At 36.6% G+C, this 27,096-nt stretch overlaps 1 protein-coding gene across 4 annotated transcripts in view; it reads right to left on the bottom strand.

Moving 5' to 3' along the window:
* ATP9B (ATPase phospholipid transporting 9B (putative)) overlaps window positions 1-27,096 on the bottom strand; it is a 169,833-nt gene that overhangs the window by 66,706 nt on the left and 76,031 nt on the right. For all 4 annotated transcript variants that reach the window (XM_049823773.1, XM_049823775.1, XM_049823776.1 and 1 more), the window contains exons 9-11: window positions 22,263-22,343; window positions 15,208-15,283; window positions 9,744-9,820 (exon numbers count right to left, since the gene is read on the bottom strand). In XM_049823773.1, the coding sequence (XP_049679730.1) occupies window positions 9,744-9,820; window positions 15,208-15,283; window positions 22,263-22,343 (234 nt within the window). The remainder of the gene's footprint in view (window positions 1-9,743; window positions 9,821-15,207; window positions 15,284-22,262; window positions 22,344-27,096) is intronic.

Raw genomic sequence — 27,096 nt, 5'->3', positions numbered from 1 at the left:
TGCTTTTATAAAAGAAAATATTTGAGTGGATTCCTTGGAGACTATGAGATTAAGAAAAGATTCCACAAAGTCTCCAAATCATAAAAGAAATGAAAATGAACGCTGTTTTGTATAAACAGTGTTTTGGGATACATTCCAAAAGACATGATGGGAAGGGAATTAGCTTTAAGAATATGAAGAGCAATCCACTCCTTGCAAACTAATCCACTATCTAAACCACATTATTTTCATCCAGTACAAGCTGGAATGCTGATTTTAATGCTAAATCTATCCACAGGCTTGCACTCTGAACTGAGATAAAAAAAAAGGCAAAGATCATATTTGTTAAGAATATGGCAGGTTTGTTACTTTAAGGGTGCAAACAGAAATAAGCAAATTATCTTAGTTATGATCACTATGTTCAGCCTGTATCAAAACAAATACTACATCCTGATATGTATAGAACTTTCCTTTCCCTGTAGATATTCATCACTGTAGACTAAGATTTCAAGTCATGTGAATCATGACGGTTACTGAGCCTCCGGTGCTTAGAGAAATACGTCAGACTTCAGCTGCATAAATTAAGAAGTCTCATAAATGAAAACACACAGAAAATCTGTTTTTCTGTACTTGCTCTACATCAAGAGAAGGCTAGCCAGCTAAACGATAGTGCCTGTAAAGCATCCAAATAAAAGATATGAACATCAGAGGAGTGTCTATTTCAAGAATGCTCTGTGGATCTCTGAAAGATCCTAGTTTCTGACATTTAAGACATCCCTCTTTCATCATCATCATCATCAAAAATATACTGTGAACGTACCCACCACAAAACCTAATCTCTCTATTCCTCCTTATATAATTCCTTTCCTTATTGGAAAAAGTTGAGCAAATTCAGAAAAATATGAAAAGAATTGTACAAATTATGGAAAATAATGCAAAAGAAAAATTATATAGGCTTTTCTACTAATCACTACAGCTCCTAAATGAAGATATTAGGCACACCTGACTTCCTACGCAGCTGCAGCATCAAGTTGTTAGAACTGTAAGTTTCAGGAATGTGTGCATGCATCTTTACTAAGGAAAGCATATAGAACAATTCCACAATTAAGTTAAAGGTTTCAGATTTCTGATAAAATACACACGGTAGGAAATAAAATACACATAAAAATCAGCGCCAACTGTGGTACATTGCTTTTATTAACAAACACCTGATAACCCTACCGTAGGAAAACACGTAACAGTGTAGTTCCACAACGTCAGTATTTTGGCTACTGCCGCTTTGGCTTGCACAGCGTTAGGAGGTTGGTGCAGTTCTAAGCCATCAGACGAGATTTTAAGTATCATCAGGGAAGCAGCACCCTTTGCCCCTACCCTCTCCACCTCCCAGCAGCTGCATTTCCCCACTGGCATGATTAACTCCGAATTGCAACAAAGCTGTAAGGAGCAATGCAAGTGAAAAAGCGAACTCCTGCAAGCAATTAGCAGGAGCTGAGAGGAAATCGCCGTCGGGAACTGCCTCTTAACAGCTCACTGGGATACCCCACACAAGCCAATTACACAAGGAATCTCCCTTTTGCATTGCCTTCTGTAGAATGGTAAAATTGCAAATGGTTTCTATATTTTACCAAAAAGCATTTGTTTTAGCCTAGTTCACTACAGGTAAAATACATTGTATTTCTGGTGAATAAGCAACAAGTTGTTGCTATTCCGTAAGCTGATCTATTTTATGAGTTGCTCAGACTGTTTTGTGAGATTAATCTATTCTAGGGACTACTGCAGAAACGGTGTACTCCACCCTTGACCCTTCCTCAAACACTGGTGTGAAATGACATTGAGCTGCTGAGCCAAATTCTAACACATTCACATTTAAAACATACTAACAGAACAAAATCCAAGCAACTTTTAATGGGAGCCTCCAAAACGGGAAGTGATATATCTCAGAACATCATCAAGTAAAATTCTGGGTGAAACCCACAAAAATTTAGGACTGAGTTAGACATGGCTTATGGCTAGTCATTCACATTCTGGAACATATAAATTTTTATCCTCCTATACTCTTATAATAGGGAATGAATTTAACATTGTAGGAATTTTATAGCTATGAATAAATTCTTGGGCTTAGCGAAATCAATGGAAGAGTTTGCCACTAACTCTAAAATATACAGTAAACCCAGAAATTTACCCAGAGTACAGTGAGAATTCTTTCTCACTACCAAAGAGCCGTTCCCTTGCTTGCTTTGTATACTGTTACACAACAATGATTTTGGTTAGAACTAAATTGTGTAAACAGAAAGTGGTACCAGGTGAAGTAGAAATGTTGATTCAACACCCATATCCCACGTAGCACAGTACCGTAACATAGTACACAGACAATCTCTTAAGTACTGGAGCAGCAGTTAGGCTGGGCGGCTCAGACGCCGCATAGCAATGCGGTGCGCCATGCTAAATTACGTGTAGCCAGAAGAGACCTATCGCATGACTTGGTATACCAATAGCGTAATATATTTAATTGTTGTTTTCAGAACAAATTAGAAGTTAAGGCACAGGTTATTCTGGGACTTTAACTTGTGGATTGATAGCAGGCCACATCACGGAACAACTTATTCTCTAGCCCAGGGACATAGCAGCAAAGTAGATAAGCAAGTGATGATCTAATATTAGTTTCCAAATGCCAAAGAAAATACATTAGGATCAAGTTTGCTCTATGGCTACAGACATCATGTGCATGCAAACCCAGCAACAGCAGTATTTGAGATGTAACAGTACTATGAAACACTAAGTTGTATGAGAAATGAAGACCAATACCTCAAACTGTCCATTCTCAGTTACTGGTTTTTTGTTTGTGGGGTTTTTTTCTCCCCCTCTTTGATCTCTTGTGCCCCGGTTTCCCATTTGTAGTATTACCATTTTATTACTTTTGGAGAGAAGAATGTAAAGAAGAAAAGTATTAAAAAATGTATACACTGCTATTTAAGAAGCACAGGTAATGTGGCTAAAAATGCCCTACCATGTCGCTGAAAAGAAGTAATTGCAAAAGTTGTAGAGCGTGCTATAAATAAAATATAGGAGTGTGCAAAAACCCCCTGGTACAACACACTAGTTTGCATTAACTGAATTCTGTCCACATATGCACCTGAAGTCAATAAAGACTTTCAGTCTTACAGTGATTGTTTTAGTATAGTGGTATAAAAATCTAGTTTTCTTTCAGTTTTCTGTATATGAAAGAAAACTGAAGACCTCAGTTCCTTTATGTGGAACTATGCTTTTTCCATACTAGTCACCTGATGATTGAAACCCCACTTCCACACTTTTGCTATTTCAGTTGATGGAGTTACTGGTAATGCTAGTAGGTAGACATTCTTTCTGGCTAAAAGTGAAGGGGACAGAAATTTTGCTTTTGGTTTGCCAAAACACTGCTGACTGTTTCCAAGCATCAACATTCCTGTTCTAATCCCAGTTTTGGAAGAACAAGGGTGGCTCCTCTGCCTCTGCCATTTGGCCCTGTCTTTCCAAACTTTTCAGAAGAGATGTCTTTTGTCCTCCTTACCAAACACGACTCCATCCAGCTCGCTGAGACGCTCTAGTCTTTGGGAGAGGCTACTCTATTTTCTGTCTTTTGCTACTTCCCTTCCTTTGCTCAGACATGAGAACACACGGAGAGAAAAGTGCCAACACTACATTACATGTATTTCCTCACAGCCTCATCTCAACAATTCACCTGTACACCAAGAGAGGGATTCTCAGACCTCAAGGGAAGCTGGTGGTTAAGCGCTTCCTTGGACAGAAGCTCTGGGTACAGGGGACAAACTGAGTTTGGGGACTACTTACTACCTGTAGGTGACAGCTTTCTCAATTTATCCCCGCCAAAGAGGAGTTTTGAGGAGGATTAAGCACAGCAGACCATACTCCAATAAAAAGTGCTACATAAACCCTTTTCTTCTTATAAATCCTTGAAATTTGTCATTAAGAGCCACATAACAGTTTCCAAGGTTCTGCTTTCATCCTAGACCCTACAGGCATACAGCCATAGAAAGCCATTCTTCTCAAATAGACTATGAGCATCAAATTATCAATTTAATAAAGAAAAACATGCAAGTGAAGTTACAGGGCCCTTGCATAACAGTGTAGCAGCAGAAGAAAGTCAATGCATTTTGAAGGCCCTTCTGAAGCTCTTTGGGTAACAGCAAATCCTTGTGTTATCTGACAGGGGATTTCACGGGGTATTTCCTTCCCTCCGTCTATACCAACATGCAAGGTTCAGGATGTGATTCTGCTTCTGTTATGGAGAAGACTGGTGGCATAGTACTGAAGAGCTATTAACGTTAACACAGGCCCTCGGGAGCAGAAATGCAAGTCGGACTCATGAATGTCAGCCTTGAGGTGGAACAGATAAGAATGGCTTACTAACGCAACTACGAGATGCTGGACAACCACATTTAAGGATGTTCAAAACTGTGTGTCAAGGCAGGAGAAACATATGTTTTGAGTATTGAAAATGCTGTGCTGAACGGGTAAATTGCTGAAGTGGTATCAATTTCTGCGAACACATGAATCTGCTCCAGCCACTCTATTTCACTCCAAATGAAGAAGTGGATGGCGGGGGTGGGGGGGGCTATGTGTGTGTGTCCTTTTTTAGGAAATACTTTTCAAAAATTGTTCTTATAAAATGGGGGAGAGGGGACAAGCATAGAGAAGTCTTTTAAATGTAGAGAAGTAAATTTGGTCACAAAACACTAGGAAGAGAAGTTTGGGGTGGGGGAGTGGAGAATTGATTTTGCCTCAGTTTACCAAAATAGAAATATTTTTTTATTACTTCAAGGCTCACCTGTAAGGCCATTTTCAAATTACTAAGGGCAACACCCACACATAAAAAAAGGAAAAACTACCAGTTCTTAGATTTTCATTTGTTTAAAAAGACCACCAAGCAAACAACACTTACAAAATCAGCAAAGCACCAACCACGAGACATGTAGTATTTAGCTTTCAGGCTAGTTAAGAATTAGGGAAAAAACAATATTACTGTTTTGATGAACACTGAATGGTTACTATGAAGTTTTACTTCTGATGTTAAAACATAACAGATGTAGAATTCCATAATATAAAGCAAAAAAAAAAAAGTAGTGTTTTGAATGCTGCTTGTAAGGATTAGCAACATAAAAACTATTTTTGTACTAATCTGAAGCACAATAGGCAGATTACATGCTGTAGCTCCTTTACAGAGGCTACTGATTTCTTAGGAGTTCTATTTAAGATAATTTCTACTCATTTTGATGCATTACTGTGTACATTCTGATTGTGTATATATATTGCACAGTCCAAATAATTTTAATGTTTTGGTCTTGGTTCACAAAATACATTCCCTCAAATTTATTTCTGTCTCCCTCCAAGTATATTGTGATTTTTTAACTTTACCCCCAAAATCTGTTGCCACTGATGGAAACAGGTCACATATGCAGAAGGGCTGTGCTACCAATCTTAGTTTTTATTAAGACTAAAACTGCAAAAGCAATTCTAAATTTAGACAACAAAAAACTATTCTGTACTTTAAATAGGTAAGAATGAGAACACTGCAAAATGCCAGACAAAATAAATAAATAACCTCAGTTTGTTAATTTCCCTCTTGGTTAATTAACACCTATAAATGACCTTTAGCACTGACAAGTCCAACTTCATCCAGAAAGCCAAGGTTTAAGAATATCCATCCAAATAGGATTGATTACTGATTACAGCATTGTGAGGAGCACAATTCAATCTGATTTTTTTTTTTTTTTTTTTTTTTAAAGGCTGGAACTGCATTCCTGAGTAAGCTGATGTGACTGCCAATGAGGTAAAATGCAGAGAGTCATTACACTATAATAATGTTGATGTTACCATTTCTACATTTATCTAAAGCACAGAACATATATCATTTTAGACTGAAATTAAACCTTGTCAGAAATAATTTTTCTTTATATTGTTTGGAATTAAAAACATATTGAATTGATCCATTAAGAAAATTCTCTTCTCTCTATCTTTGTGTTTTTCAGACCGTGTCTGCATCCTTAGGCAATGAAACAATTTTTATAATTGTAATAAAACAACAAAGTGTTGACTTTAAGTTAAGAAAATTGTTGCTTGAATGACTAAATACTTCAGCAAACACAATAAATCCTTCTAAGTTTAACATACAGATAGACCACATGCTTGAACAGGTACATACATTTCACAATTTTTCACATGTAAGTTTGCTTAAACTTATTTCAGCTTTAGTCTTCTGCTCAGTGTTTATAGAGCAGGTCTGCACCTCTGAATTTTAATACTGGTTTAGTCAAAAAGTATCTACCCTTAAGCAGGAAAACTAAAAATTTTCCATTACAAAAACCCAGTTTATAGTACAAAGTACAGCAGTAATATTTACTCCAGCAAGAAATACAACTGAAGCATCTCTCTGTGTTTCAATGAAGAGAGGAATGATAAAAGAGTCAAGCCCATGTATTTCTTGCTTATTTCTGGACATAGAAGTTTCAGTTTGGCAATGTAAATTGAGAATCCTAGATCTCAGTGTTTGCTTTCTCCCAAAGCCAGAAGACACGAGCATCAGTGAACTATATTCCCAACAAGAGCATATCAACACGTTCTACAGGAAAATCTCTGGAATATTATTTCTATTTGTTTTCAAAGAGCAGCAGAGAGAGACAGTCTGCCATTTAAAACCAGTTCCAAATAGTATTTGGAACAGTTCTGTTCTAAAGCAGGAGAGAGGGCAGACTTATTCCCTCTCGAGTCTACAGCAATTTCACAATTGATCAACTTAATTTCAAATTTGTTTCAGCAGTTAGGTGCAGATTTTATTATTTTTTTTTTTAATGTTTGAATCTTTAATCTCCCAACTGTGACATATCTTCTAACCTCAAAGACTATTTTAGACTCCCTTTGCCCTCCTTTTGGCTTCTAATGCTACATACCCTATCCAACACGTAATCATTATTGTCACGCTCGAGAAAACAGAGGAAGATTGCCCCTCCCAAATGCACAGAAGAATGAACTCGTCTACCGGCTGCAAGGCTAACTAGTACAGAATATCACCTACGGGCAGTAAGTGTCTTATCTTACAGAAGGATGCAAACCAATCTCACCCCATGGTAGAAGATAGAGTAAGATGTAGTTTTAACTCTATCCTTCTGTGGAGTAAACATGTTAAAAAATGTTAATCTTTTTTTTTTTTTTTTTTTTTTTTTTTACACTGAAGTACTGCATTTTATCACTTACTCATCTGTGATAGCCTTAAGTGTTTTTCTGGTTTCAGTTCCCAAATCCATCCTTACTGGTCATGTTACTTGTTGGCTACTGCTTTAAACAAGGATGTTCAGTCCATAGAGAGAAAAAAAATCCATGCCAATATCACTCTTGAGCAACTGGTACACACAAGACTCATTCACACATTTGTAGAGTAATTTCAAAGATAGTTGATGCAGAGTTGATGCAGTTGGTTTAGAAAACAGGTTCTAGAGAAAGTCTTCGCTTGCTCAGTGTAAGATTAATTTTTAAATTTTTGAAATATTTTATAGAGCAACTACCAAGGCAGAGACATTTAGAGCAGGTAATTTTACATATACTATATTAAGCCTCATTCTGCACATTTAGTAGATTCCTATCAGTTAACTATGGCACAAAGAACTAAGTACCTCCGAGGAACAAATGAATATACATATTTAGAATACTGAGCAACTTAATAGGTCAATAACTCCTTGAAAAGCCTTTGGACAACTAATGAGCACAGTTTAGTTATACAAGCATCATCTGTTTTATCAGTGGCAGATAAAATGCTATTTAAAAGCACGATTTCTAATTAGAATAGAACAGAATAGACTGTTTCTGTTGGAAGGGACCTACAACAATGATTAAGTCCAACTGCCCGACCACTTCAGGGCTGACCAAAATTTAAAGCATGTTATTAAGGGCATTGTCCAGATGCCTCTTCAACACTGTCCGGCATGGGGCATCGAGCAGCTCTCTAGCAAGCCTGTTCCAGGGTCTGGGCACCCTCTCGGTAAAGAAATGCTTCATAATGTCCAGTCTAAACCTCCCCTGAGTTGTTCCTAAGCTAATTATTTTAGATAGTGTTCATATACTGATAGTGCAATATATGGCAGATAATATTATGAGCATTTGGCTCAGTTTGTGTATGTGCATGCGTGTGCATGCGTACATGTAGTAATTTGCTGCTTGGTGCTTCATGAACATTGGAAGTTTACTTAGATTCCCACTGTAGATGAAAGAACACAGCTCTTAATTGTTAGCAGCTGTAACATTCAAGTATTATGCGAGCAAAGGTGGTACATGTATTGTCATAATAGCAAAAAACACACTGCAGCTTGTCAACATGCTGCTGGATCTCTTTTTTGTAGGTTTATCTGCTACTTGATCTTTTGCTGGTGAAAATTGGGAGCAACTGTTTCAATAGTCATTTTGAAAACATCAGGGAAGTTTACAATCCTTTTACCCTTTACCATAGTCTTCTGTGTGAAATATTAACGAAAAAACAAATTTTAACAAACTTTTACTAAAAATACACCTCCAGAATCTGTTGAATTTGGGAAAAGCGTGTTACATTTATGCATACTCCCCTAACAATTTATTATATTAAATAATTTCATTTTAAACACCTGTGAGAGTTATTTATTAGTCAGAAGTTGTTCAGAATTCTTAGAGAAAGATTCTGTTACTAAAGGGCTCATCTTTGTATCAGATGGAAGAGAAGATTCCATCTAAATGGAATAAACATCCTGTTTCCATTTTACTCTATTATTTTAAAACGTATGTTACAAAAAATGAAAATAATAAAAGGCCATCTTAAGCCACGTACTGGTGCATATCACCTGTCTCTGTCAATGAGACATTTAAAAGCATCTCTATTAGAAACACAAATCAATACACTCAGGGGACTGAAATAACTGCTTCAAGCAATTTGTATTATCATTTCATTCTTGATGTTCCTACGCAGAGCAACTTATTATGAATGGCGTGAAAATAGCAACCTGTCACAATTGATTTTTTTCTAAATCTCTTCCTCTTGCAAGAATTTTTTCCTTTCTTAATATAATTATCTTCTTACTAAACATAGGTCTAGGTTGTAAGATACAGCCTACAACTAAAGTTTCATTTCTCTATAATTGAGGGCCCTCTGGAACTCATGTTAGAAACATTACTGATGAAATGAAGAGCTATTTGCTTTGTTTTGAACTGAAAGAACCTTGTCGAGAGGAAAGCACCCAAACTTCTGATAACTTTTCAACAGACAAATCTCTTGACAATGTTTTCATTGCTTACAAAAATCCCTGGAAGAACGTTCTGTTTACTGACTGGAACCTCAGTTATCTTGCTCTACTGCTTCTGGGAGCCCAAATAAATTTTAGTAGTCGGTTATAAACATTCTTTAAAACTACTGTGTAACTTTGGCCGAATACTTTACAGTAGAATAGTCTGAGAGAAGTGGGAATTCATATTTAGCTGTGAGATAGAAGTATAAAAGTCTGAAGATGTGCATTTTTACTTCAAAGACAAATGTTTCCATTAGTACCTGTAACACTCCTAGCTAAAGGAAGAACAATTTTACTTCTGAAATGAGACTGAGGCAGAATTCACTTCTCATACCAAAGTTCAAGTCAGTCTAGCACACATGAAATCCATCAGAGTAAGAGCTTGTAGATTTTCAGTTTTAGATGTATCTGGTTTTAAGTTTTACGAAAACAAAAGTAGGAAATCCCACAGTAAGGCTAACTTACCTTATTTTTTGGATTGGATGTGTTCATTACACTTCGAGTTTCCTTGCCTGTGTAAATGACAACACCAATTACAGTTCCTGAAAAACAAACAAAAAGTAAAAAAAGGTGTCAATCAGTTAAGAGAAAATCTGTCTGAATTAAAACTTGCAGTAATTTACAGACCCTCAAACAAATCAATTGTATGAAAAAGCCCAAACGTTTATGCAACATAGACAGTATTGTGAATGCTGGTTTTCAGAATTCTTTATGAAGGATCATTATAACTTCTTTAATTAACATCCATAAAACTGACAACATGCTTTCCTTCTTAATGGAAACAAAACTTTCAATGTAACTGGTTAAAAACTTATATTTGAACTTAAAATTGTCTCCAGCTGTTTTCAGAAGTTAACACAGCATAAAAACTGCCCTTCACAAGGAAAACAAAAATGAGTACAATGGTGCTGAACACAGCATACACAAATTGCCCGCTATCTCTGTCATCTATAATGATGTAAAATCTAGTTCACCCAATTGATTTCTTTGATAGAATCCCATAGAAAAATATTCTCCTGTTCATTAACTTATAAAAATGATTCCCCAGTTCCAATTATCTTTTAGTCAATTTGTGCTGGATGGTATAGGAAAACTTGGCTTTGGCATCACTAAAGAAATTTTTATATTAAATAAAAATTTAGGTTTTTATTAATATGCCACTATCACACTTTCTAGCAAAAACAAACCCCTTACTTCATTTCTTCTTTTCAAGTGACCTGAAACGGCTTTATGGCAGCACAACCAATAATGTGATATTTTTGTTGTCTTTATGCTATAAAGAACTAATTAACATAACTTGTCAGAAACATCCTGCTCAGAAATCTTTAAAAACTGTAGAAGTATTACACATTTGTCTGACATTAAGTGACTTAATTTGTCTTTGGCAATCAGGAAGACGTGCAAGATCTGCTATTACTACTCTTGCAGCGTAATATGTCGTAAAAAATTGAAGGAATACATGATGAAAAAAGATGACAGCTAAATATGTTGGCATTAAAGAAAGGAAGTTTCATTTACTAGAAAATGAGAATGCAAGTGAAAACTTTGAATCCACATCCAAAACGTCAGTGATTACACATTATATCTTCTGGACAATTAAAAATCAGTTTTTCTATTATTTTCCTCTCCACATTAAAGCTTTTTCTATAGACTTCCCTTGACATAACATTTTCACCAAAGCTAGTTTGGCTATGCTGAGAGTTCCACATGCAAATCTGCACCTTAGTATACAGGTAACATGCCCCCAGCACAACCCAAATTCCTCCCGGCTTTGGTAAGACAATAGTTACTGATCCATAATTCCTGAACTCCTTCCACTGGTCTCCAACCAATGCCCGTATCCCTTTGGAACACATTTTGGAGTGATCCTCTGAGCTGATCTCTGTTCAGTGGTCAGAACACACTGGACAATATCCCGTAGGGAATCCCCTCCTGCACACCCTAACAATCTCTGCCTTTGTAGCTCCTTCGTTCCGTAAAACTTGGGGAGGACTTCTCCATTCCAGCTGGCACCTTTCCACTAAGTTTCACCTGGCTAGGTGGCTGCAGCTCAGGAAAACAAGCTGTCCTACTTGTCTCATATTTTGTTCTTTGAAAAGTTGGTTTCAAAGGTGAAAGTCCGATAAAATCCATTTTGACTACTGAATCTTGATCATATTTTTGTCTGTCTGAGCTACTGCTTTTATTTAGGCATTGATCTTTGATTTGAAACTTTTGGGGCTGTTAGTTACTAGCACAACAACACTGGTAAATCTAGGGTTCCTTACACCTCAATTACATCAGTGTAGCCTAATTTTAGTGTTATGCCACAGTGGCTGCACCAGGGACAGTTCTGGGTTTTTTTTACCCACTATTCTTTCTCTCTCACTATCCTCAGCAAATCTAAGCTTGATAGAAAGATGCATACTTGCACTAAACTCCACCCTGGCCCACAGTAGAAAGAACTAAATCCTATTTGGGGTTCCTGGAAGCATAGCTGTACTAGAAGCCTGGGCTTATTAAAAGCAATGACTCAAGTATTTTTATGTAGGGGCATCTATGCAAACTGGCTCTCATGTAAACGGGGCAACCACTGATTGGGAAGGGCAGAGTGGTTAACGAAGGAGAGAGAAGTTACAGGAGATACCACTAGAAAAAACGTGTGGGCCTGGAAAAGAGATAATAAGAGGACTAACAAAAGGATAAAAAGAGATATAAAGAGGACTTGTGCAGAATCAACACAGAATCAGCATACTCTGAATCCAGCGTGTGATCATATTAATTTTTGGTATCTCCCAAGCACTATGTGAACCGTATAAATACAAGAGAGTGCTCAAATCAATTAAAATCGTGTGTAGGACTTGGCACAAAACAGTGCTTTTTACAGCTGTGCAGTTACACAAATTGTTCTGATTTTACCTAAGGTGACTTTGCAAGACTGACACCTGCCGAAATGATCACAAAATTCCTTTAATACAAACTTCTTCTTAATAGAGATCTCAGCAGGTCTCTCAGAGTGCTGCATTATCTTGTTTAGAGTTTGAACCACACTGATCATTACAGTAAATGGAGACCAAAAAGTTAAAAGTCCATACTGCAGTGGGCCTTTCGAGGCTTTTTAAAATTTAACCACTGACTTTCCTCTCTCTCTCTTTCTGAACAGAAATCTACCAAAGCTTTCAATAAACACAAAGACTGCAGTCAGTGATGTCACAAACACAAGTGATCTGAAAGTCACTTAACGATAACCCAAAAGGTTTTCAAAATACTCAGTGGTTTAAATTATTTGGTTATATTTAAAGTTGTTTCTTCAGTGATAGCAGTTTTTCAAGTTTTCACTAACCAAAGCTTCCTCTCCTTCAGGCACTATTATTAATTCCACAGCAATAATATAGATACCAAGAATGGCACATAAACTCTGTACCTTGCTGCTACTTTTCTGAAATTCACTGAGATGTTGCCTGTAAGTGGAAAAAGTCAGAATATTTTTTCCTATCTCACTTATTGAAGAATAACAAAAGGATGGCTGCATGCTTTGGACTTGAGAGAGGGGCTTTTGATTTCTGCCCCTGCCAGAGGCTGCCAGTGTGATCCTGGCAAATTAGTCTTTGTACTTTCTGTGGTTAGGATAAACATCATACACACAGTCACCAGGTCTTTGTCAGGGCTTTACAGCAAGGGGCAGAAAGCACTTCAGATTTGGTAGCAGTAGGAATCTCCATTTAGCTATCTAAGCTATCAATTCTGAGACTAGAACATCTGGGTATACAATACATATTAAGTGTGACAAAAATGTTTGGGTTTTGGGTTTGGGTTTTTTTTGTTGTTGTTGTTTTGTTAGGTTTTTTTTCTTCCATTTAGCTTACTGTTATTCTAAGGCATAAGGAGACATACCGAATCTCACTCTCCTGCACTTTACCTGTTGATATGAAAAGGCTGTGGAATAGTTTATTCTTGACGTGTTTGACATATAATTTTGCTGAACAAATGTTTTGGTTCCCAAAATTCAAAAAGAAAGTAAAAATAGTCTTAAATTATAGCAAATATATTTCCTATCACTTGTACTGCTCTAGAATAGGCATTTTTTTTCCCTGTAGAATCCATTATTGTAGTATCCTCCTATTTTCATGACCTTTGGTAATCTGCATTCAACGCGTAGTTGATAAGATTCCTTGAAACCTTTATACGCTTACATTTACTGTTACTGATCTGCAAGATGATTGATTTGTGGTCTCTCTCCTCTAGAACTGTCAGGACATCAGCAACCAGAGCTCAAGTTTTCTGAGGTATTCCCCACATAATTCCCCAAACACTTTTCCTAGCCTGACCTTGACCCTCTGTATCACTTTGACAAATAGCAACGGCACGCGTCTTGGAGATAGTGGGCTCTCCTAGCTGATGCAATGTGTTTTATGGAATACATCAAAGAAAGTATCAGGAAATTCAGCACATATTTAATCACTGGAGGGAGGAAAACAGGAAGGAGAACCTCCTCACCCAACAATTGCCCTGTATGTCCTTTGCAAAACCTTTTTTAAAATTAATTAAGGCTTTGTATCTGCAACTCAGCTACATATTCCTTTCCCGGGCAGCAGTGATGGAGCTCCCTGCCTCCACCCCTGAGACTGATAGCATCAGTCAGTAATAGGTCAAAAGAATAGCGCAGGTTGCCCCAGAATGCTTTGTAACAACCTCCAAGGGCTTGGCAAGGGCATATAGCATACCTCCAAGAGCAATGCTTGCCTTTGTAACAGATCACGTCCAGGCTGCTTGAAGAGCACTGGAAGAAGCAGCCTTCCCATCTAGGACGCCTTAAAGACTGCCATACTGAAGAGTCTTAAGGTAAATGAAGAAATGTTGCCGGGCAGAACTCTACCCCCTACCATCTCGGTACAGGCTACACACCCATATTCTTGAATCAAAGCGGCAAAGTAATAGAGGATTAGGCTTGCACATAGATACCGACTACTTTTGAGTGAAAAATAGCTGCATGTAACAGAACTGTGAGCCTAGACAGTAAGGAGACTGAAGCAAGATGCAAGTGTGGAAACACAACCACAACCCTCCAGCAGGCCCCTCACTGATCTAAGAAGCCTTCATAGCAGGGAGTAACTTCACAAGTTAGGTGAAGACTTTTTTACTTTCTTCCCTTCCCTCCATTGCCCTCCTCCTCTTGGCTCATGTTTCCAGTTGTTCCAATTCCCTATTTTAAATCCTAGCTCCTTTTCAGAAATCATGCTCTCCTGATTCCTTATTCGCAGTCTTTTTGTGCAGAATAACCACAGCCCTTCCTTCTGTAGTCCTTTTGACTTTTCTTACATACAGCAAAAATGGAAGAAAATAATTTTCTGCTCTTCAAGAAAAGTTACAATGGCTTAAAGGTTGAATACAGCATCTAGGCAACGTGAAGTCCTTATAATATCTGGAACACATATGAAACATTACTAATATTTACAACCCATTATTTTAAAGTTACATAACTGTATAACTGATCTATACTTTCTGATTAAGATTTTGTCTGATAAAAGATTTTAACCAACTTTATCTGCACCATGCAGTATACATAAAAGAAGACTCCTAACAAATGCAAAAACCACCCTCGCTTTTCAGCAAGACCCTATCCACAGTGAGCTGAACAGAGCACTTTACAACTTTAAGTTTTAATTAAAACAAAAAGGTCAGTGACTTTAGTGGAATACAAGGGACTGCACTACTGAAACAGCAAAATTTAAGTAAAAAAACCACTATTCAGGAGGATTAAAAAAGGTATGAAAATATCATGAGTAGCATGATGAAACCGATGGGAAGGCAGACAACAGAGGTGCAAGAGATTAATAGTCTGCAAGACAAAAATTTTCAAAAGCCATTATTATTTCACACAGCAAAAATAAAGATACACTTCCACAGAAGTTTTTAGATACATTACCAGCTTTGCTGTTGCAACCCTTACCTGAAGCAACAACAGTGCTTGCCCATAAAGTATTTTCAATGCTTAGGCTTTCATGAACTGCTGGATCACTGTCTTCCTGTGAAAAATATGAACAGCTAATAATTACATCAACATCACAAAGAGAGATAGTTAAGAACAATGCCAAACCATCTGAATAAGAATAACTTGCACAGGATGTCTGCATCATTGTATCAATCACTGTATAATAGTATTCATTGCACATACCTTCTTTGTCTGCATACACACAAAAAAATAACTTTCCAAGAAATGAAATACTGACTGAAGTTCATATTACTTAAACCCAATTATATTCAAAGAACTAAAGTCAATAGTGTTTTAAAAGGAACATATTCTTTTCTTTAGATACATCAAACTGCAGAACAGTTTGCTATACCAAGCAGTTAAAGTGAGTTATGAACACTAACCACCAAAAATGAATACTCCGTTCTCTCTGACAATTTAAAGCATCTGTAATTCATACAGTAAGTTATGGTCATTATCACTTTGCAACCCAAGTGACATCATAGCAACTTCAGGGAAGAATATTTAGACTTTCAAAAAGAAATGCACACTTGTGTTGTCTTACCACATACTTACAAAATACATATCCAATGGAAAAATACTTCCAATAGGAAATTACTTCCATGATTATTTTAAACTTTCCTTTTTTCTCCCTTCTCTCCTCCCAAGCAATAATGGTCCACAGATTGTAAACAGACTTAATCTCTCATAATCAATTTGGAGCATGTACAGATTTGTTACTCATTAGCAGCTGTGAAATGTGCTGTTTACAACTAAAGGAAACTTTAGGACGTAGGATAATCAAGCGTATTTGATCAAATTACAGATTGTGCTAAACGTTTTGCAGGAAAAGGGGGACCACCGATTTACCAAAGTACACAATAAATTATACATAACATCAATAATCAAAACCTACATCCATTTTTCATCTTTATTTTGAAACAACCACCAAGTACAGGACGAGCTGCTTAGAAATCTCTTTTCCTAAAAAAGAAAAATCTCAGACTGAACAGATACATTTTTCTGTGTATTTCAAAAGACCCCCAGCAGGCATATAATAGGATGATGCATGCTAACAGAGCTGACCACAAAGATCCTGTATTTCAGTCAAACAGTACAACTTCATGGAAATGAATGGGTCAGTCTTTCACAATTATGAACATAGAGTGATAGGACACAAATGTAAATACTATACCTGCGACGAGTTTAGTATCAATAAATGAAAAAGTTTTTGTATTTTGCCCTCGGAAGTTCCATACAGAATACCTGTTGTCCACAGTGGGACTCCAAATAGCCCCCCCCCAAAACAATGAAAAAGATAATTTCCCATCTACCATTTACCAAAACTGCAATCATACTGAAGTAATAATTTTTGCATTATGTTGAATTCCAGCATGAAGACAGAATTTGAATTTTGATGGGAGCATTGTGTTTTAATTAGCCATTAGCACAGAATTAATGTACAGAATTAGAGATATAGAAAAGCCGTAGAATTCAGAGACATGTTCGCTACTATAGCTTTGCACACCTTTGTAATTGTAACTTTAGATAAGACTAAAGTAAGACCTCAGAACAAAATAGCTGTAGAAAAACCACCTATGATTTAATAGTGAGGTAATATTGTAGGCTAATATATCCTACAAAAAAGTGGACAGATGAAGTTCCATACAGCGGAATGTAAAGCAATGCACGCAAAGGAAGAAAACTTCCCAACTTCACAAAGCGATGATGTCTGAGCTGATCAAAACTACTCAGAACTCGTAACTACTCGGAAATTGTCATGACTACTTGGAAAACAAATTTTAGGATTATTACAAATCTACCAAAACACTATCTTAATAGTCAGAAACAAGCTAAATTCTTAGAATTACTAGGAGAGAAAAAAAAAGAACAACAACAACAAATCCTGCTACTACAAAGAAATCCATGGTTTGCTCAAGTCTTAAGTAGTAGTTCTAAATCCATCCTCCCCTCCCCTTATTCCAAACAGAAAATAAAAAGAAATGGAAAATGTTCAAGAAGGGCAACAAGGGTGGTCAATGTAGCTTCCATACTAGATATGACTAAATAAACCTGAACTCTAATGAGGAACATGACAGACATCCATGAAATGGGCACCTAGAAAGGGAGGATAGGTACTGCTGTCTCTTACCAAAGAAGTCATAAATAAAGCCAGCAAAACTAAACCAACAGGCAATTGCTGTTCATATAGTCATAAAAATATATAATTAACCTGTACAACTCCTTCCTAGCTGAACACTAAAAGGTTACATATGTTCAAGGGGGGACTAGGGAGGTTTAAGGAAGGAAAATTCATTGCAGGTTACAGAAACCAGCTCTGACTCAGGAAGTCTCACATCACGAGTTAAGAGCCAGAATAATACTCCGAGGAGGCATTACCATCTTATTCTAGTCTTATTCTCTTTCCCAGCAGTCTGCTTCTGGCTATTGTCAGGAATAGGATTCTAAGCTAGGCAAGTCTTTTTTTTCTGCCTTAGTTTATTCTTCAGTTAGCAGATTTTAAGACAGTGAATTATGAAACTCTTCCGTACTACAAGAAATTGAAAGCCCTGCAGTGATTACGGAGAGCTGACAACACACCCAGGAAAAGTCACTTGTCCGATGTCTACCTGCTGGAAGACTTAAGTGAAATGCCTCCTTTTAGGTCATTCAAAATAGGAAAACATCTAATGAGCTATATCTCTTTCCAGTCATGCCATGCTCATCAACAGAATGGTTTGGCTGATCAGTTAGCTTCTGCTTATTTCATTACGATCCTTTGATGTCTTTACGCCCTCATCTAACATTTCCACCTTTCTACAGTTCATTCAGTTTACCAAATACCACACCTTCCGTAGCCAAACAGATGATGCCTTAAAGTTATTTTTCATTTGTCATAAGTTACTCAAATGAAAAATAAAAAGTCTATTTAGGGGTTACAAGTTTAGCTGTTTCACATGATTTTTTATTTGCACTTTTGGAGAGATGGTAGAGATAGGTGAAGTAGGGAAGGGACAAGACTCCAATTCCTGAACAAGACCGGGTCTGTCATAAGGAGAGATGGTTCTGCAAATTTTCTGATGCTACTACAGCTAACAGAACAATATATGTTTTGGGGTAAATGAAATCCATCACTCACTCCAGGAGCAGATATTTGACATACAAGGGCTTCTTTGTCCAGCTGACGAAGTTTCCACTTAAGGTCTGCTGGGTTGAATTTCATTTGGCAGCTGTATGTTTATTGGTCTCTAAATTCTGAATTAAGTTCATTACCAGAATAGTGCAGTTCAGTATTGCATTCAAGCTTCATATTCAGGCTCAGTTTTTGAAGTCACGTGCAGTATTGATCATAGCGGTTTAATTTCTCTACAGTTCCTGTTCTAGGAAATTAGTCTGTAGCTCTTGCATGTGCAGAGAAAAAAGAACAGATGAGCAGTGAAATAAAAACTGAATATATCCTACACTCAGTCCTGAATTAATAACAGACCTGACCAAGGATCATGACAAATTTCAAGTAGCCATTTGAAAGGTTTCAAAGCTACAATTTATTAGAAATTTTTTCAGATAATGACAGAGCCTTTTGAGACTAAATACCTAATCCTTGAATGAACCAGTATACCACTTCCATTTGACCTTTTCCAGCCCTATTACTACCTGACAGGATGCAGCACAACAACCCCCACCAACTTTTGTAGAAAAGTAGAAGAATATGCATTAGTTTAGTTGCATCACTGAAAGAGATTCCTTCCCCACCCCAATCCTACAGTTAATTATCCTTGCTATGTTCCCTTTACTGGTATATGTATTTTAGACAGGGTCCGATTAGGTTCTGCACACATTAGCTCTGGATGGATGTCTGGCTGTTAGTGCCTGCCCAAGGAAGGTGAGTAAAAAGGAGTTGCAAAACATAATACCATTCCCTTCAGTGGCAACATAAAATTAAGTCAGATTGAAGTGAACACAACCATTGCTTCAAGAGGAATTCTCCAACAGCAAATATGAAGTAAAAAAAATTACCCAACATTCTCTCTACTAAAATACAAGACTTATCCAAGAACACATCTGTATAATTAGCCCCAGGCTAGGGATCCTACTCATAAATGCATACACAATTTTCAATGCTCACATCTCAATATGCGTTTTTTCCAAAGTACCAACAGCTACATGCAACAGGTTTTGCATCAAGGTAGGGTTTTTTATACATCTGACAAGGTGCTATATTGGAAAACATGATGCCAAGTAGTTCTGTATCATAGGAAAAAAAAAAAGTTTATTACAGCAGATGAACTAAACTCAAAGGAAACAGTTCTCTGAGATTTCTACTGGAATAAGTAAAATAAGATTTAGGAATATTCCCAAAGTAAATGAAGAGACTGAGGTGACACCAAAGAGCTACAATATAGGAGAAATTAAAGGAAAAGATTCTTAAGGGAATGGTGGAAGAAGGACCCAAATTTAAACAAAAGCTAGCCAAGATCAAAAGCAGAAGAAAGGAGCTCCATGGTTCTGCACAGAAGCTGTAAGCAAAGGCTAAATAATACTGGTCATGCCAGTACACACTGATGTAACACTCTAGAGTACTCTTTGGGCTCCAGCTGGTAAAAGTTGGGTTAAGAACTATGGCTACCTTTTATTCTCTTTCTACAGACATGTGTTTTTCTCATGTTTTTTTTCAGAACTGATTAAATAGCTTCCTAATTTATCAAGCCTACATAAGAGCATCAGACAGAAGAGAAACTCGAATAGTTACGTCCATGTAAATCCCTGTTCTGTGTGTCACTATTTCAAAACAAGCTCAGCCAAGACATGGCTGATTCCCTGAGAAGAAATAAAACAATCTCACTCATTTTCACAGAACACTACTTTAGCTCATATATAGTTTCTTGGTAGGATGTCCAGAAGAAGGGAGAGGAGGAGAGGAATTAACTTATGCAGTTATTTAAGGACCAGACATGATCCTTTGTGCATGCCCATGCAAGGACACACACTGCATATAACGCACCAAAATCCATGAAGGACAACGGAGAGTGACTTCATGTGAAGCTGGCAGACATCAACAGAGTTCAGCAGAGCTTTAACTCCTCCTGACGTGGTTATGGAGGTGTACTGCAAAAGGTATCTTCTGTCAGCTATCAGGTTTGCTGTGGATATATTTCTCACATAGAAGTACTTAAGAGAAGTTGTTCCCTCGTAAAAACTCCAGAGCTGTGCACCTGAGTTTCTGTTTTGTTTTATGGTCATGCACTTTTTGAAATTATCTAAGTTTGTCTTCTACATTGTTAGTACTCTGTCTTCATAATGGGGGGAAAAGAAAAGAAAAGAAAAATCAATGTGCTATTACCCTGTCAACCTACCCTTGCAGGAATTCTTTGAACATCAATGCTTAAGTAGGAAAAATGTATGCATTAGCATCACTAAGCACACTAATTTTTTTTACTTTAACATAAAATAGAAATTAGATGCAAAAACTGATTTAGTGTAAGAAGCAAGGGCTCACAGCAGAAGTAGAAAGATAAATCAGTAAACAAGTGTCCTAAAACAACATTTTACCACGCAGAAGGTACATCATTAACAAAAAAGAAAAAAATATTCTAAAAATATCTACAGTGTGATCCGCTGTGAACCAAATCCGAGGGCACTGCCCTCAGATGCATGCACACACAAGTTCAGTTTAAACTGTCCGTCCTACTGAAGCAGTCAAAACAACACGTATGTAAACCCGAAAGCATAAAATGCAGCAGGGTTATTTAGACATATCAGGGATGCTTGAATCATACAGCTCTTATTACATGTACAAACAGAACCCACAACAGGGAGCAACTGTTTAGTGATGATTTCCCAATGTCTCAATTACACATACCACAGTTGTTAAAAAGGCTCCGAGGAGTTCAATTTATATTTAGAAAAGTATACACTTAGCCTTTGGGACAGGAATAACATGAATTTTACAGCTGTGAATAGAAGTTTCATTTGGACAATTGGTCAATACAAGGTTTAAGTAAACATTGTTGCTTACAGATTTAGAAGGTGTGGGCAAATGACATTTACTTTGTAGGCAGCATGAACTATATAACTAGTATAAATTGGTCTTCGAGAGCCAACAACTGCAATATCTCATTCATCAGTGTACTTAGAATTGTGAACTGGAATTCCAATTACTGAACAAAATCTATTACCAATTTTAGTCACTTGGGTAAAAAATCCTTCTCTCTACCTCCACAGTAGTTAATTCTCTCAAACTATTTTAGAGCCAAACTATCAAGAGGAATGAGTCTACTAACACTGAGTTTGGCTAAAATAAACAAAACAATCACTGTATATGTGAACATAATGCTACAAATCTGTAAAGCGATTGAAAAAAAACCCCAAAACATTTTTACTACCTATTAGGACACCCTGTTTTAAAGAGTTAACTTTAGCAGGCCACCTTTTGAAAATAACAGAAGAAAAGTCACAGAAATTACTGCATCGTTATTAACATCTTTGGTTTTGAATATAATTACAGCTGGAAAAAGAGATTTAATAAAGCCCCCATAAGTAGCTTTTAGTTTTATTTTACTTTTTGAGATTACTGAACTTTGGAAGTACTAGCTTTCCCTTGAACAGAAATGTTGTTAAACAAGGCACATTTTCATTGCACATAAACTAGCAGTTACATTGTCTCAGACTACTCAGTATATTCAACTTGCCACTTTTTTGACATATATGAACAATACATTAGATGCCTGTAGACAAACAATATATACACTACTATACAAATGGTTTCACATAAAAAGATTATAGTGATGTCAACAAATATCCAATTCTCGGATTCTGTTTTTTTCAGTTATTCTTTTTGTACTAGCTTTCTGCAATACATATTTAACAGGATATCCTTTATATGAAGTATTGCCACGGCGGGAACATGGGAAAAAACCCCAAAACTGCTGTAAAGATAAGGAAAGATATGATGCAACTTTGACACTAAGTATAGGTTTCACTTACACTGAGAAATGGAAAAGAGAAGCAGAACTATGTTTACATACGCTACTTACCCGTGTGAAGGTACCCTCAAAACTGTGAATATCCAGCTGTGGCTTCTGAGCATAAACATAAGCATTGATTGAAAAGAGATCCTGTAAAACAGATTAATGTACTTACTATTATTTACACTTAAATTTAATCACATATTTTGAAGAATCTTTTAGTGGTAAAGATTCCACTTTATGACCCCCACTACCCCACCCCAAGTTAAGTTCACAAAATTTTTACCCAACTAAGAAACATACTGTTTTTTTCATTATACCTTACTATAAAGGAACCAGATCCAAGATGATACTCTAAAAGTGTTGATAGTTCAAACACTAAACTGTTTTACATTTATAACATGAGTTAGAAATTTTAACTAATTTATTTTGTCTTGACAGCCCCAATTTAATTTATAATAGCATAATCTTAAAATATTTTCCATATATTTGTTCTTCTAAAAATAAAGGGGGTGTGTGTGGGGGTGTGTGTGTGTGTGTAATGAAACTGAAAACAAAATACTTTTCCAGCAAGGACAAAGCCAACCGAATACAAGAGGAAACAATGAAATTGATTCAAGTTCTCTTTAAATACTCAAGCACATCTGCAGTCAACCCATGAGAAAAACCCCATCAGCTTCAAGAAAGCCTGGATACATCAAGAGGATTACTCAAATGCTTGAAGTCAGGGATACGCTGAACTAGTCTGATAAAATTGGGTCTGATATACATGGTACTACTACTCATGATGGCAAAGAACCCATGAATGTTCCTACCCTAAAACTAAGAAGAATAGGAAACTCTTAGATACCACGGTAGCAGGCTCTATAAATAAATGGCAGTATGGTATAAACTAGGGGAAGAAAAAAATTAAAAATCTGACGTTTGTTAGATCTTAAGAGCTGTCCCTAGAGGCCCAGGGAGGATCACTTTAAAATTCTGAAACAATTGTTCTGAAACATCCACCTCCCAGAGACTACTGCAGGCTAATTCTTAAAAACTGGATACAAAGGACTTTCTTTTCATCACAAAAGCAAACCTTTTAGTGCTTTTTTACGTGGTCAGGACCAACAGCAGCTAAGAGACTTCAACACAAATAGACCACTCACGCATGGATCCCCAATCCAATTTCTGCTCTGGAGAGGAGCAGCTGCTTGACACTAAATCCTAGTCGATCTAAGAATCGTAACCTCTGCTGAAATGCAAGAGTGTCTACCTTCTCACCATATGTAGCACCTAACTATTTGGGTTATCTCCATCCTTTATTACTGGATGAACCTTGCAAAGGGCTCATCAGACACCACCTCTGGGGAGCGGATTACATGGCTACAATACCCTCTTCATGCTACCTTCAAAAGCGGAATTAATTTTACAGCCTCTTTCATGGATGTATAACCACACCTTGGCTCAAATGTAGCTTTTTTAAAAGCACGCCATTATTTTTCATTTATAATTTTGAATTTAAGAAAGAGTAACTACATTTGAATATTACATAATCGGAACGTTACAAAAATTAACTAAAGGTGCAATTGTCCACCTGTGTGAAAGTGTTAAATCTGACACACATGTATCCTTTTGTTTCTCTGATAAAATGGTTACAGATTTTTGAAATTTTTTTTCACTTTTCCAGATCAAAATGAATGGGATCTTAAAAATCTGTTGTACATTTATCAAACATGTTTGACTTTCATTTAAAAACGTGTAGCTGTATAAATAATGAATTTGTATTTATATTCTGCAGAGAAGAAATCTCTCAATTCATGCCTTGCAAAAGGTATGACAGACTTTGTATTTCATATGCTTTTTAAAAGATTAATCAAATCTGAACATTAACTCTCACAAATTATCTTTATCTTAAACCGTTAGCCATTTATTGTAGTCTTTCACACGAAGTTCATTCATTGCATCCTTGTTCTTCCACCCTACTTTCATCAGGTTCACGAGAAATAATTCATATGAAACTAATACACATGTGGTGTCCTATATCTTCATCATTCACTTCTTTCCAATCTGTTATCACTTACAATTTAGCTAATCCAGGCTATTATGTGCTTTATTATGCAAAGAAAAATAAAGAGTCTCTCAGTAGTGGATAGCACAGCAGAAAACTAATACCACACACATACTCATATACACAATAAAAACTGCTAGTGAAATGTGTCAAGCAAGAACTTCTCTCTTTTCAAAGAATGCCTTAGTGGGAAGCAACATTAGAATAAAAGGAAGCAGAAATATCCACCTTTTAAAGTATATCAGCATTTGTACAGTAATATATTTTCCTGATTTCTAATCTTCCTATTTTCTTCTACTGTGATGTTCTTTTTTGCATTTTTAAATGTAAAAAATTCTACCACACTCCTTTGGTGTCTCTTCTTTTTGTGTTTTCGTTGTCTTCTTGTATTTCTGATTTAACACCTAAACATTCGTGTTTTCCTTTTTTTCTTTTTTGAATTTCAACTCTGAAACAAACTCACTTATCTTTCTGAAAAACTGACATCTGCACATTCCCTACACATTTGTGGCATTATTCTGGAATGCTACAAATAGAACTGGCAGACTATTTCAAAAGCGCATGTTTTTTCCCCAAACTAAAAAAACATAAGAAAAACCTATGCTCTGAGAGAAATCCAGGGTGGTAGTTGATTGGCATTTCATTCATGATTAGTAGAAAGAAAAGACATACAAGCATATTACACATGCTCAGTAGCTTTCTGAAGTATTTTTTCATTATTAGGGTAAAGAAAAGGGATAACTACTTTTTTTCTGTAACCCAATGCTCTGTACTCCAAATGGACATTATTCTCAGGCCAATAAAATACAGCAGCTGAAGTTTTATAACTCAAGAGAAAGAGAAATCCAAAGAATGATACAGTTCTAGAAGACAGATTCCACATGAACTGCATTCAACAATAAAGGTTACTATAAGAGTACAAAGTTGTTCCTTCACCTAGTGCTGCCTTCCCAGTAGTAGAAGCTGTGCATTTCTCATCTCAGTATCTTGAAAGAAGTCACAATGGTGAATTTAACAAGATGACATCAATATTTATACATAACACTACATTTAAACGCAACTTCTGCTCACTGAGCAGGAAGAATTTACCTGGTTAGGTTATGTCACTGATTCCCCCTATATAAACCCAGGGAGAAGGGAAATTACCTTAAACAAAGGATTTCATTGTATATATATATATATATATTTAAAAAAAAAAAAAAAGAGACAACTACTTTTTATTAATGATTGAACTAATGAAGGACTTGATCTTTGTGAAATTCAGCTTCAGTAAAGAATTATTTTCATACTATAAGCATTGAACTGCTGGTTCACTGAAGCCAAATAGTTCTACTGATATGTTCAATGGAAACAGTATTCTACATCTAAAATTATGTTGGGTTTAGGAAACAGCAAGGGCAAATGACCTCAGTTATATTCTTACTCAAGGAAAAAAAACCAAACCCCAAACCTTGGGTAGAGGGACTGTAACAGTTCTAGATTAAAGAAACTACATGAAAGACTTGAATCTCAAGCAATAAAAATTAAATTATTTTTATACAACAGTAGATGAGATTTTTTTTTAAAACTTGACATGCATTTAATTATCTCATACTTGAAAATAATAATTCAGAAGAATGCATTTCATCCTTCTACACCAAAAGTCAGGAGATGACCTGATGATGGTACCATAATGAAAATGTTCTCTTTTGCATTTCACAATTTAAAATTCACCGTAAAGTTATCAATAACATAGAAAAATCTCCTCTATTAGGTCAAGGGCAACATTTGTTCACCTTACTTAAAGATCATTAAAATACATTCTTAATCATAACATGTAGTTCATTACAAATAAAATTGCCTTTGGTTCAATAAAACTAATTAAATGTAAATGGTATTGTTTACTGCTGTATGGATCTTCTGATATAAATCAGCAAGTCACCATTTATTGAAAATTACAGTGACCTCATTGCTGTTAATAAATTTAGTTGATCACACAAGCTAGAGAAGAATGCCTCCGAACACGCGTATCGCCAGAACCGCCCCACCTACAACTATGAAACCACAAGAAACCTTATCTAGGTGTTACAATATTTGCTGCTCTGCCATCATTAAATGACTTGTTGAAATTTTAATTCTCTGATCACATTAAGTGCTTTAGAAAGACAACAAAATCTGTACTGATCATCTTGGTGGTGTCATCTGTTCTTAAAGAAAAGCTCTGAAGGTCTGCAGGTTTGTTTATTCTGGGTGTCACAGCGGGTAGGATTACCGTGCTGCTCTGGTGACACGACTGCAAGCTCATGCCAACACAAGAGCCTCACCGCCTTTACATCAGGTACCTAAAGAAATCAAACCCAGTGACAAGTATGGGGAATATATTGGGTCGAACACACGATCAAATTGTTTATAGTCTATTTTATGCTCAACTTGGACACGCTCTCAAATTTTTAGAAATATATTTTAATACGTAAATATGAACTGTAAGCCTTGGCTTTGAAAACACACTGCACGCACGTGGAGAAGACACTGGAACAGGTGATGCTTTATGCATGGAGAGACCCTGGAAGCCAGAAAAGCACTACTGCCGTCAACAACCACTACTTCTGATGGAAAGTTAGCTGAAGCTATTTGCTCCATTACAGCGAAACCCCAGAACGTCAGCCCAGAGAGAGCAAGGGCGAAGTGCCGGACCCCAGCGATGGAGTCCCACACGACCCCTCTCTGAACAGGTTCTCTGTGCGAACGGACCCCCCTGCAGCCAACCGCTGCTTTATCGTGAACGCGTATAAAGTTCACCTCGGAAACCCAACCCGTTTTTGTAGCCACGCGTACAAATACGAGCCTTCGATCCAGTTCAAAGGCAGTACTGAA

The sequence above is a fragment of the Accipiter gentilis genome, chromosome 20, assembly GCF_929443795.1.
Source record: "Accipiter gentilis chromosome 20, bAccGen1.1, whole genome shotgun sequence".
Lineage (NCBI taxonomy): Eukaryota > Metazoa > Chordata > Aves > Accipitriformes > Accipitridae > Astur > Astur gentilis.
The sequence above is the reverse complement of the archived record's forward strand: the minus strand, read 5'-3'. Positions and strand labels throughout refer to the sequence as shown.